At 33.6% G+C, this 13,525-nt stretch overlaps 1 protein-coding gene across 1 annotated transcript in view; it reads right to left on the bottom strand.

Annotated features, from left to right (window-relative positions):
- The window catches only part of SNAP91 (synaptosome associated protein 91), a 147,919-nt gene that overhangs the window by 92,486 nt on the left and 41,908 nt on the right, over positions 1 to 13,525 (bottom strand). The window contains exons 6-8 of the mRNA XM_049772312.1: positions 12,096 to 12,189; positions 9,748 to 9,859; positions 4,783 to 4,889 (exon numbers count right to left, since the gene is read on the bottom strand). Coding sequence (XP_049628269.1) covers positions 4,783 to 4,889; positions 9,748 to 9,859; positions 12,096 to 12,189 — 313 coding nt within the window. The remainder of the gene's footprint in view (positions 1 to 4,782; positions 4,890 to 9,747; positions 9,860 to 12,095; positions 12,190 to 13,525) is intronic.

The raw sequence follows: 13,525 nt of genomic DNA, 5'->3' as shown, positions 1-13,525 counted from the left end.
ACCTTTTCCAAAATTTTGATATAGGCTATTATCACTGTTATGAGGTAACCAATAGCTTTCTGTGATTTTGGTTTGTATTTTCCTTAATGGTGATGTAGAGCAGTCTTTGGGTCGTCTAAATGACTTCTATGGGAAAGTGCACTTTAGTTCATTTTCAAAGTTACTTGTTTTGTTGCTACTAGGTGTGTTCTCTCTAGGTTTTGAATTTTAACCTTTTGTCAGAAATATGTGCAAATATCTTCTCCCTTTTCTTTTTTTTCTTTTTTCTTTTTTGGTTTTTGGGTCACACCCAGCAGCACTCAAGGGTTACTCCTGGTTCTATGCTCAGAAATCACTCCTGGCAGGCTTAGGGGACCCTATGGGATGCCCGGATTCCAACCACTGTCCTTCTGCATGCAAGGCAAACACACTACCTCCATGCTATCTCTTTGGCCCCCTCCCTTTTCTTTTTATGTGAAGTAGTTTCCTTTACTGTGTAAAACCTACTAATGCAATTTTAGTTATATTTTTGTTTATGTTTTCCTTGACATTGGAATTGAATATCTAAATACACCACTGATGTTCAGATACTGGAGTAGATCACTTACATTTTTTATTTGCTTTATGGTTTCTTAAACATTTTAGCTCATTTTTCCATATCTTCAGTGATCAAGATTAAACTTTTTGCATTTATATCACCCAGTTTTCCCATAATTATCAGTTAACTAGGTTGTCTTTATTGACTCTTTATATAATTTCATTGTTCTTTCTGTCTCTGTTCCAGTATCTCATTGTTTTAATTAATATAACTTTGTAATATAGTTTGAAGCCAGGGAGCATAGTGCCTCTATTTTTCTTTACTGCTCTCAGAATTGCATAGACTATTTTGAATCTTTCATGGTTACATACCAATTGAGAACTTTGCTCTAAATCCTGAAGTATACCATTGTAGCTCTGACAGGGACTGGATTGAGTTTGTAGATTGCTTTAGTTCATTAAGATGGACATTTTAGGAGTCAGAGAGATATTACAAAGGTTAAGGCCCTTGCCTTTCATGCATTGAACCACAGTTCAATTCATAGCACCAACAAACAGGAGTGATTGCTTAACAAATAACTAGGAGTAATACACATATTAGTAATGTACAGAATTTTCTTAGAAGTCCAAAAAAGAGCTGAAGTAAATGAACTGTAAACTCTAAAGATTTCCTTCTTAGCTAACAGCAGCTAAAACTAAAAAAAATAACTTAGACTAAATTTAAACTGATAATTATGCCCAAGAAATTTGAATAGTGAATGTTCATTTATTTTTACTAACTTGTTCAGGGTGACGTTTACATTCTTCCTCCCACAGAGAGAACTGTCTTATTGTTTTGTTGGTTTATTATGCATCCTCCTATAATACTTTATGCAAATCTACTTGCACATGTAACAACCATATTTATTTTGATGAATTCTTAGATAATTGTGTACTATAAACAGATTTTTCATAAAAATATGTCTTACAGGGTGTGAAGAGGTTGGACACTTGCCCACATGTAGCCAACCCAGGTTCAATCATATATGGTACTTATATTGTTCATCCTATATGGTATCCTGAATCTGCCAGAGTTAATTCCTATGTGCAGAGCCAGCAGTAACTCCTGAATACAGTCAGTGTGGTTTCAAAATCTATATATATATATATGTATATGAAAAATATATATTCAGGATAATAGTTTTTGCACTTGTAAACAGCTTCACAGAAATTTCTTGTTATCTATTTAGAAAAAGACTTATTAGTGAACATTAAAATTTTCAATCTCTTAATTGCTTCTCATTATAAGCAGCTCCATGCACTACATTTTCACTCTTGTAAACCTATGTAAGATACACTTGTGAAAATGAAATTAATAGTAAAAATGTGTGTGTATTTTTGGTAAATTTTCTATTTTTTCTTTTTACATGTAAATTTTTTGTATGTAAAAATTCCTTGTGGAAAGAAGGGAAGCAAGAGAGCAGAAAGAAAGATAGCAATAGGAGTAAGAGCAAGAATGCGCAGATATGAGCAAAATTAAAAGCGAAACAGTACAAAATATTTAGGTGTTCATAAAGTTTTGTCAATTTCTGAAGATTTGAAAATGACTCAAATAAAAATTTGAAAATAATAAATTGCTACTTCAATCCTCTCATTTTTTTTTTTTATAAACGAAGAATCAAGGTCTCTCTGTGAAAAGGGAAGCATTTTCATTAAATTCAGGGAATTTGTGAGTGACTTTGAAAGTAAGTTTGTATTCCCACAAAATAGCAAAGGAAATAGTAGTGAACTAAAAAAATACACTTGTGTATCATATGTTGAACTACAGATATTGTGTGTCAATTGTTATTTTGATTAATTCGTTGTGGGCACTGTCTCATTAGGATGTTAGCAACATCTTGATTTCTTTCTATTAGATGTCCATAGCACACCCTGCTGGGCCAACTTGCCCACTGTGGACAACAAATAGTATAGTGTGTGACTCTCAATCCTACCTGATCAATAGACTGGAACCTTGCAGATATCTAGACTTGATTTGTCAATGGCTGAACGCTGGCTTGGGAAAGTCACTAATGTGCTCCTAACGTCACTTAAATTATCATACATTACAGAAAGTATAAACTAAAACAACTTGATTCTATTTATTTTCATAGTTAATACCTCCTTAGATAAATCTTTTAAAGCAATTTATATTAAATATTTTCATTTAAAGAAATCTTTTAAATGAACCAAGAAATTTCGAAATTAAATTATTATATATCCTAAATATTGGAATCATTTTGGTAAACTGTAAAATAATTTTTGTATACTGAGTTTGTATTAAAAAATAATCCTATGAAAGATGCAATTCAAGAATTCTTCCTTGAAAAAGATATTTTAATTGCCCTGAACTTCTGAACCAAAATGTAATTGGAGAACTCAGCTGCAGTGTGATTGCACTAGAAAAATCTCATCACTGTTTGTCTAGACCTATTCTGGAAGGTAAAACTTCTACTACTTGACATTTATACTTGAGTAGCAAACTAAGAATAACCTGGCTTATTAAAGGGAACTAAGTTTAGCAGAATTAACTATTACCTGTAAAATAACTATTTTACAAAATCTCAGTATCTGCACTAGCAAACGTTTTTTAAAAGCATTCAAAATGTGGGAACTTTTTTTTTTTTGCCTAAAAGTAATTTCTATGGGAAACTTGAATACTTCATAAAAACTGTTCAAATACTCTACATTTTAAAATATCATGTATCCTTTTCAGGCTTAATAGCCTAACTATATTTAGCCTCCAACACTTCTCCCTGATCTGAGAATTTTTTAAAGTGACATCAGAAGAGGCCCGGAAAGATAGCACAGCAGCGTTTGCCTTGCAAGCAGCCGATCCAGGACCAAAGGTGGTTGGTTCAAATCCCGGTGTCCCATATGGTCCCCTGTGCCTGCCAGGAGCTATTTCTGAGCAGACAGCCAGGAGTAACCCCTGAGTACCGCTGGGTGTGGTCCTCCAAACCCCTCCCCCAAAAAGTGACATCAGAAGGTCTATATAATTTTCAGGAAAATTGTACTATGAATTATTTTATATGAATTCCTAGGAGTACTGTTTGATAAAGAGAATTTATGTACATTTAAAAATATTTTTATTCATCAAACTATTTAATTGTTTTTTTTTGTTTTTGTTTTTGTTTTTTTTTGGGGGGGGCACACCCGGCGGTGCTCAGGGGTTACTCCTGGCTGTCTGCTCAGAAATAGCTCCTGGCAGGCATGGGGGACCATATGGGACACCTTTGGTGCTGGATTGGCTGCTTGCAAGGCAAACGCCGCTGTGCTATCTCTCCGGGCCCTCATCAAACTATTTAAGATTTATATTCAAATAGTGTTTAATATATGAGCAGTCTAACTAAAATATAACAAAATAATAATTATTCTAATAGCATCTAATGTTTATTCTATTAAAATAAACTTTTTAAATAAATATCCATTCTAAATAGTTATAATAATCAAATAAAGCAAAACTATTATTCAACTAGAGACTCTCAAAATGCCATTTAATTTGTGTGTACCCTCTTCTCAACATTTTGCATTGCCATATGTTAAAATGAAGTTACCAAAGACACAAAATAAAATTTGATATAGATTACAAAAATAAAAGAAATTGACATATAAATTACCCTATTTTCTTGGACATGTTCATCAGTCTAGTTTTATGTTGATTAGAGAAATGCATACCCAGATCTGACACATGTGTACTCATTACCTTCTAAAATATTAATAATACATGGGAAAATCTGGAGTACATGCACAAGGAATTAAAGGAACAATAATATTTTGCTTGAATGCATAGTCAGGATTAATTTTCCCACAAAAACAAGTCAGGCAAATTTTTTTTTGTTTGGGGCCACACCCGGTAACACTCAGGTAACACTCCAGGCTTGAGGACCATATGGGATGCCAGGGGATTGAACCGCAGTCCATCCTAGGTCAGCCACGTATAAGGCAAATGCCATACCACTGTGCCACTGCTCTGGCCCTGAATCAGGCAAATTTTATTAAATAAATACAACCAAAGATAGAGGGCAAAATAGAGCACCTGCAAAAAATAATTACATTAACCTATGAATTTTGATGATAGAACAAGTATCTGGCTGAGCATTGGAATGAAAGAAAGTTATATAAGATGATTCAAATGTAGTTTCCTATTCCATACACTGTGACCAACATGGCTTGCCAGATTAGGAATTCATTATTTACTTAAGATACTTGAGTATTCCATTTCCAGAAAGGCTTTTTATTGCTTACCTCTGCAACCTTGAGAAATTCAGAAACTCGTGTCATCCTAGTTAGAAATCGTTTGTAAATTTCCAGGGCATCTTTACATTGTCCTTTCTTCATTTCAAAAAATTTTTCTATAAAATACAGATAATTGTTTAGAAAAAATAATATCAATTTTTCTAAGTTTATTAGAAATCATGTGTGTGGAACTCATTGAAAAGAAGATAATAGAAGCTAGAGAGAGACAATTTAATTCCGTGGGGAAGGCACTTGCCTTGCATATTGATGTAGGTTTAATATCTGATACTATATAAAGTCTCCAGATTCCCTCTGAGTGGGTTCCTCAGCATAGAATAAGGAGTAAGTCTTAAACATTACTGGTTGTGCCCTACCCCCATACACAAAGAAGATAATAGGCTTTCGAATGAAGAAAATTACTACACATTATCAAGAAGAAATTTCCACCTTCTTCGAGCACAGCGTTTTATGTTGGTGACTAAATCACCCAAATTCCACTCTTATTCTAGGCTGATAACAAACGAGGTTACTGGATGCAATTCAGTTCTGCAAATTGGACAAACCTGTGAAACATGAAACTGAGACATATTCAGTCTTCTTGTATATTTCAGCCATTTCTTCCAACACATTATAAGTGCATAGAAGAATATACAGTGGGCAGGGCTCTTGCCTTGCATATGCTCAACCCAGGTTTGATCTCTGGTATACCATATAGACCTCAAGTACTTCCAGAAAAATTTCTGAGTGTAGAGCCGAGTAACCTTGAGAATCACCAGGTGTAGCCAAAAAATAATGATAAAATAAAATAAATTAAAAATAAAAATAGAGTGACCTCAGCAGTCTTCTTGGTGGGTGAACTCTTATGCCAGTTATCTTAGACCTGGGATTAGAATCATACCAATAGGTTTATAGTAATATGTAAATGACTAATTTAGTGTCTATCTGATTTAGAGTATTTCTTAAAAACGTTACAGTACCTAAGGCACCTATAGAAATCAAATCCTTAAAAGGTCAAACATGGGAATCTGGAGTTAGTTAATTGACCTGACTGCATCTCAAGGTAGTGATGGCCAACTGAAATAATTAGAAAATAAAAACTTCAAAATACTCTATGCAATAAAGGAGAAAAATAGCTAAATTATTACCCATGACTTTCAACGTGAGTAGCCAAAGTCAAGTTTATCAGCTCAAGTGGCTGATAACAGATTACCAGGATGGAAATAAGCGAGCAGAACTGTGGCACAGATAATTGTTCCTGACACGTCTTGGAGTGTTTACAAAGGAAAATGACAACACAGGAGTTTAAATTACTGACTCAAGGCATCAGGTTGTGACAACCCCAAAATTCCCTAGAGCTCTTTCTTTTGGAAATCTATAGTTTTAATCCCTGAAAGTAACAGTTTAATCTTTTGAACTATGTAATAATAAGTTACTTGGCAAACTTACATTTCCAGCCTCACCAGAGGATTTAGTGGAAGTTAGAACTTTTACTGAGAAATAAAATAGAAATTTAACTATTTGAGTAAATTTAAACTGAGTGAGCTAGTGTTGTTGAAGCTTTTCCTTCTTAGTTCGAGTAAGCAGGTCCTCTCTTGCTTTGCTACCCTGTAATTAATCTTCATTTCATGATGATGTAAAATTTCTCTTGGGACTAGAGCAAGTACAGAGAATAGGGTGACTGCCTTGCACAAAGAAATCCCAGGTTCACCCCTGGTACCCCAAATGGACCCCCTAAGCCTGCCAGGAGTGATCCCTGAACGACAAGCCAGGAGTAAGTTCTGAAAATCAGCAGGTGCAGCCCCAAAACAAAACAAAAATATTTTTTCTTCATGCCATAGTCCTCTAATTCTTACCACTTTCTGCTGGCCAAATTCTTTGAGACCAGTTAGGGTATTTAGAATTCAGACATTTTAGCATAAATGAAAGAAATGAGCTATCTAACCCATATATATATATGTATATATATACAATATATAAATATGTCAAATGGACAATATTTTGCAAATTTATGTGGGCAGTTGATAATTAGATAAAATACAGTACAGGTCAAACTTAAACAACAAACAATTTTAGCATGAGTAATATGAACTGTAACTTATTTAATAAGGTCTCCAGATTCTCTTGAAGAAGGTCCATGAAACATAGCACAATCATGGTCTTGGAGTTATCTGAGTAGGGATTTCCTGGAGTGACTCTCCATTAGCAGGTCCAGGAAGAGGACCCAAAATCTAAAAATCTAACCTTGGGATTTATGAAGGTTAGCAGATAAAATAAAATTAGTCTAGTGGGTATAGGAAATAAAACTAAACAAACTAGTCTACTGAGTTCAGGAAATTATTTACCTAATTTTCTGAATAAATAATACGAAAGTAATTTATTTTGAAACTAGCAAAAATCCTAAACTAATTTCCAGATCTTTGAAATAATAAACACCATGCTATCAAGTATATATTAAAATAAGATTGTAGCAGTTAATACATAAGTTTAATCTGGTGATCATTCCTTTTTGCCAGGATATGGCCCCTTCAAAAGTGTAAACTTTGCATAGTTCCTGACACCTCATAGAATGCTACCAACTAGCAAATTTTCTTTCTCTCCCAATTCAAAGTGTGTACGAAGTAGTTTGCTTTCATACAACATGGATGCCAGTGTATCCTTACTATTTTTTTTCAAGGATATCAACCTCTGTTCTATCCTACTACCATGAAATATCACTGGCACTGGAACCACACTATTTGCACCAGCAGGCAAGAATTTCAGATAATCTTAGCTGTCTTGATAGGTCACATGTATTTCAAAGTGAAGAGACTGACTCTATGAAAATTAAGAAATGTGATACTTCAGTGAAGTGTTTGATAGTATAAAGGACTCCTTCACATGAAAGACATTATTTCACAATACATTCAGCTAAAATACAAGCACAAGTTTACTTAAGTTTTTGCTTATTTGTTTTTGAGATAGCATACAATACTTGTGGATGCTAGTTTAAGTGGAATATCTAGCATAGTGTAAGATTATAATAGGGTCTGTATCATGAGAAAGTTCTGCAACAACTTCACTTGGATCTTTGTTCCACCAGAACTAGAGGTATGCGAAGTTCAATATAGAGAAGATCCAACTATAGAATGCAATTGAAGCTGCTAGTGTTTTGGAGCAGAACCCTGTATTCTTCAGACAGTAAATAATAATCTTCAGAAAAATTTCTCTAGGTATACTTGTAGAGATTGAGATTATGACCATAAATATCAAAAATTATAAGGCCTCAAGTATTATCTAATACATAAAGTCATGAAATTGAAAAAATACAAAAATACCCCACCATCAAATGGACATAGTACATGAAGTCAGCCTCAAACAACCTGAATTCACATGGAGGCTACATGAAGAAAGATGGTTCATCATCCCACTGCACCCTTCTGCTCTTCTGCACAACCATTTCTCCCCAAATCACACCAGTTGGGTCTGTTTAATTCTCTATTTGAATCCCCTATCTCCCATCTGAATAAGAAGAAAAGAAGTATCAGATATTTTTTCTCATCCTGGCATCATTGAAAATGGTTTGCCAAATAATCATATCTCTACAGAGAGGTGGACTTGAAATACGAAAATAAATCTACTATAGAACAAGATTGAAGTAGAATACCTGTCTTATTTTTAATTGTATATTGAACAAATATGGTAAAACATATGATGCTATGGTAAATATGAACAGTAACTAACTGTGGGTCTGGATGATCAGGAACTTGGGGGAAAGTGGAATATTGATGGCAAGATGACCTGGAAAAAATCATAGACACATTTCTAGTAGATAGGTGTATGAGGCTACTTCCATACAAATTGATATCAAAAGGCCCCAGCACAAAATATTCTCAATAATGAGAGAGTTAAGATGCCAAAGGTTTGTTTGTTTTGTCACAAACTATTGTATCAGGAATGGAATTTATGAATAGTTTTATAAACATAGGTTGATATATCCACAATCACTGCTAAATCTTTAGTATCCAAAGACCTGAAATCAACACTGAGCTATCATTGACACAAAACTCCAGGGAGACAAATTATCCACCAAGCAACTGGTTCAGGATTGATTGTTTCTCTTAGACTAGAGCAAATATCTCTTCATACAATTACATATAATTTACCTTGGACATTATATTTAGCACTTATATACATATCATATGCCAGTACCATGAAGGTATGAAGGTATCTCACACATTATCTCCACTACATCAGAAGTGAGGTGATATATTAACCATTTAGAATTCATCAGTATTACTATTAGTCTTGTCATTATTCTAGAAGTAGTTGGCCTTACATAATGATAGATCTGTCTACAAAAGGCTTTATCTCAGACCTGGTTTAAGAATAGAATATAAGAATTTAGGCATTACAGGATATGTTGAGAATCATTATTCAGTATATGGTTCGTTATTCACAATAGCTAGAAAACCTAATGATTCCAGGAGACAGACTAGCATTTCTTTATGTTATGCTTAGCAAAATGGCAGAGGCTCTTGCTTCTTAAACATCTGTAGGGCATTATCTAAGATTAATGTCAGTATCATGCAACAGTTATTATTATGCAACCTAAGCACCAGGCAAAGCCTATACCTATTCCTCTAAAATTATAAAATTTTGTTTATTTGACCCATACCGGGTAGCACTTATGTCTTATTCCTGGTTCTCTGCTCTACGGTGACTCCTAGTGGTGCTCAAGAGACCACATGGGATGTTAGAGAGTGAACCTGGGTCAGCCACACACAAAGCAAGCACCTTTCCTGCTGTATTATCTCTATGGCCTCCATTCCAAAAAGTTTTAAGCATCTAAATCTGAACTTAATATTGGTTGACACAGTATACAAAGAAAACTTTGCCATGAATTAAGCAGGCTTCACATTTTTATGTATGAAGTCTAATGTATCTAAATCTTTGCACCCTGATAGTGTATTTAAAGATATAAGTGGCTCAACATACCAAGTAAGTTAATAACTCCATCATTGTAGCAAGCAAAGAGTTTGATAAGATCTTTGAAAAGAAGCATGAATGCAGCATTTATGACACCATTTGTTAGTTCATTTGGATGCACCTAGAAAACATGAAAATGTTCAATTAACTACTTATTATCAAATGGCAATTTCCTTAAAACATATTAAAATGTCTCAAATGATTATTAAAAAATATACTCATATTGTACAAATGTTGATAATTTTTTAGTAATCCTACCAATAATAAAAGCTGGACTGTATGTTTTGGATCAAGCTTCAACTTAAGTCAATGAAAATAGTCTTACCAACTATAATACATATATATATATATATACATATATATATTTCATGATTAATCAGTCAATAAAATCCAACTTTTAACATCTGTTTTTTATGTTGCCTTTACTAAATTGTTTTAGTTTACTTTTCTTATAAAATGGTCTCCATAGAAAATAAGCATAACTTGGGACATAAATACCTTATTCCAAAAATAAATCTAAAAACCCACAACATTCATTCAATAGAAATAAGAAAAATAAGAATATTTATCCATACTTCCTATCCCTTGTTCCTACTCAAGCTCCAATCCTTATTCATTTATGAACTACTAACAACACAGAACACATAAAAATAAATGAATAAGTTTAGAGAAACAATTCCACAGATACCTGGTGAAGTAATTACTATAAACATAGCAAAAATAATTTCAATGATTTTTTTTGCTACTTTTACTGAAATTTCACAGGAGCTAAAATGTGGTAATTAGAACTCATCTTTTAGTAAATCACATTATAGTAATATATTTTACATTATTATTTGAAGTAAATTGTTTTAGGCAACCATCCAACTAAGGAAAGTTAATTAATGTGAATTAATTTCACATCAAAACACCTATTTCCATGCAGATGTTTTTAATTAAAAATTTGAACAATTTTGGGACTGGAGAGATAACATGGAGGTAAGGCATTAGCCTTTCATGCAGGACAGTGGTTCGAATCCCGAGATCCCATATGGTCTCCTGTGCCTGCCAGGGGCGATTTCTGAGCATTGAGCCAGGAGTAACCCCAGAGCGCTGCCGGGTGTGACCCAAAAACAAAAACAAAAAAATATTTGAACAATTTAAAAACCATCTATAGCTATACAAAATAATAGAGAGACTCCAAGTTCAATCCCCAGTACTCAGTACTGGATGTATGTTCTTCTGAGAACTGCATAGAACAGCCCTTGTAGTCCACCCCACACTACATGAAAGTCTCACCCCAAAACACATATAAAATGAACAAACAAAAAGAAATAATTGAAAGAAAGCCTGTTTTATTTTCCCAGTTTTTCTAATGATAATATCTTGAGAAAATTGTATTTTGATATCATCACAAGAACACTGATTTATTCAAAGTTTCCAAGTTTAACCTGGTTTGGTACAATATAATCTTACCACATGTGTATTTATCACCACAGTTAAGATACAGGTATCTCTTAGATAACAGATATTAGTATTAGCAGAAAATATATAGCCATAATGAAATAAAAACAATTTTTGGTAGTGGTTAGTACCTATGTAAGCCATCTACTTAATGGTTTCTAAGAAGAGCAAGTTAAGTTATTTACTTTCCTGAAGGTACATTTTGTAGCTACTTTACAGGTAAACACAATAGGAAGCTACCACCACTATCCTGTTCTGAGCCAAGGTTCCAAAATTTTTTGCATGACTTAAGAAAATAACTGGTTCTTGACCATCTGATCAACCAAAATCACTCTTACCATGTCACCAATCTAAGCTAAGTGTTCATCTGATTCAGTGTTTCTTGAACTTCAACTCACAGCCCTTTTGCCAGAAAAAATTTTACATAATACCAAATATAAAAGTTTATAAAATAGTTTTACAAATAAAACATTTACTGATAATAAATGATACATTTATTTATTTTATATTTTTAAGTGCCATGATTACAAACATTTGCAGTTGGATTTCAGTTATAAATAAAGGACACCTCCCTTCACCAGTGCAATATTCCCACCACCAATGACCCCCATTTTCCTCCTCTCCCACCCATTGCCTGTATTCTAGACAGGCATTCTATTTTTTCTCACTCACTATCATTGTCATGATAAATTTATTTTAAAAGAAATGTTAAAGATTTGTGAAAAGCTCTATACTTATGTAGTCATGTGTATAAGTGTATAAGTCATATGAGTCATTCAAGCAGCTAGAATTTAACTCATCCAAATGAAGGTAATATAACTATGCTTCTTAAGAAAATACCCAACTTTATCTGTAAACCACCTTCATTAAAGGACATTAATCAAGCATGAAACATTTTCTGATAAAATACATACATCAAATTCGAGCAGTGCATCAATTTGTCCCTGAAGTATTGGCATACTCTTTAGGAGCTTCTCAGGAGCCATCGTCCTCATCACACCATCAGCTCTACAGGTTTTTTATGAAGAAAAGAGGAGAGTTCCTTTATATGCAAAATGGAAAACTGCAAATATTTTCCCTTTTATTACTTTGTTCACATTATAGGATTATTTTGACATATGAGGTTATTGATGTCCCCCCTCTCCCTACTACTTACTCTTGTCCATCTTTATTTCTTTACCAAAGAGGTAATTTTTATTTCTATATATACTCAGAAAGAGAACAATGTAGAATTGATAAAGGAGACTAATTAAAGTTTTAGATGTATTTTTTCTTAATCTCTAATAGAGACTGTATCACATATACACAGATTTTCTGAACACCAGTTTTAGAAGTCTTCATAAGCAATAGGACTGGGAAGACAGCTATATGATTAACTAAAAATTAGAGAAAATGCATGCTGTTAAATTCATTTGGGCTAAATGCAATTAAGCTAGGAATTTAACTACTTCAAGCAAATGCTTGAAGGTTAGTGCTGGGAGGGATATTCACTGACTTGGAATACACCTTGGTACCCACTTCATAGGGAATCCCTGCATCTGTTAATGGTGAAAGACTAAAGTGATACTAACTGCAATAAATGGGAAAATATCAGAGAATGGTAACTTTCACAGTCTTTATGACTTCAGAGGTAGTAGAGAAATGATTTCAAAGTGCACTTATTTCCCCTTATATATTCTGCAAAAAGTCAAAAAGACCAGGAACCTAGTATGGTGAGGCCAGAATTCAGCCAAGAACATCCGCAATGCTAGCCAAAGGTCATAAAATAAGATTGAAAACAGGTATGTGAAACAGGGATATCTCTTAGAGAAGGGAATAAAGTAAAAACCTTAATTTTATAATATGGTAACCCTCAAGAAACCATTTTGAATAGGTTAATTTCTATTTTGCACTACTGTGATATAACTTCAGCCAAGATATTTAAAAAATAGAATTATATCCTTTTCTGTAGATTCTTGAGGCTAAAGTAGTAAATCTTCCACAATATCATATCTTGTCATTATTCTAATCTAGGTATAGGGAAAGCAATAAACATGATGAAATGCTTCTGATTAGATCAAACTAGGTATCTATTTGGAAGTTAAACAATCATGAATTAAAAAGTAAAATGCTTTGTTTCAAAGAGGTATGCTTAATCAGTGGGTAATATTAATAATTAGTTCAATTTTGGTATGGGGTAGTAGATAATTGGAAAGTAGATAATTGGAAAGGAGAAGGCACATGGAAGCTTTGAGTTGGCTCCCTGGCATTACACGGCACAATGAGCACTATTTGATGTAATGTTGGTGGACTCCAATATCTAAGACTGCTGGGCCTCAGTAGCACCCAAAGAATTAGGTTTGAG

The sequence above is a fragment of the Suncus etruscus genome, chromosome 4, assembly GCF_024139225.1.
Source record: "Suncus etruscus isolate mSunEtr1 chromosome 4, mSunEtr1.pri.cur, whole genome shotgun sequence".
Lineage (NCBI taxonomy): Eukaryota > Metazoa > Chordata > Mammalia > Eulipotyphla > Soricidae > Suncus > Suncus etruscus.
This window is presented reverse-complemented; position numbering and strand designations above follow the sequence as displayed.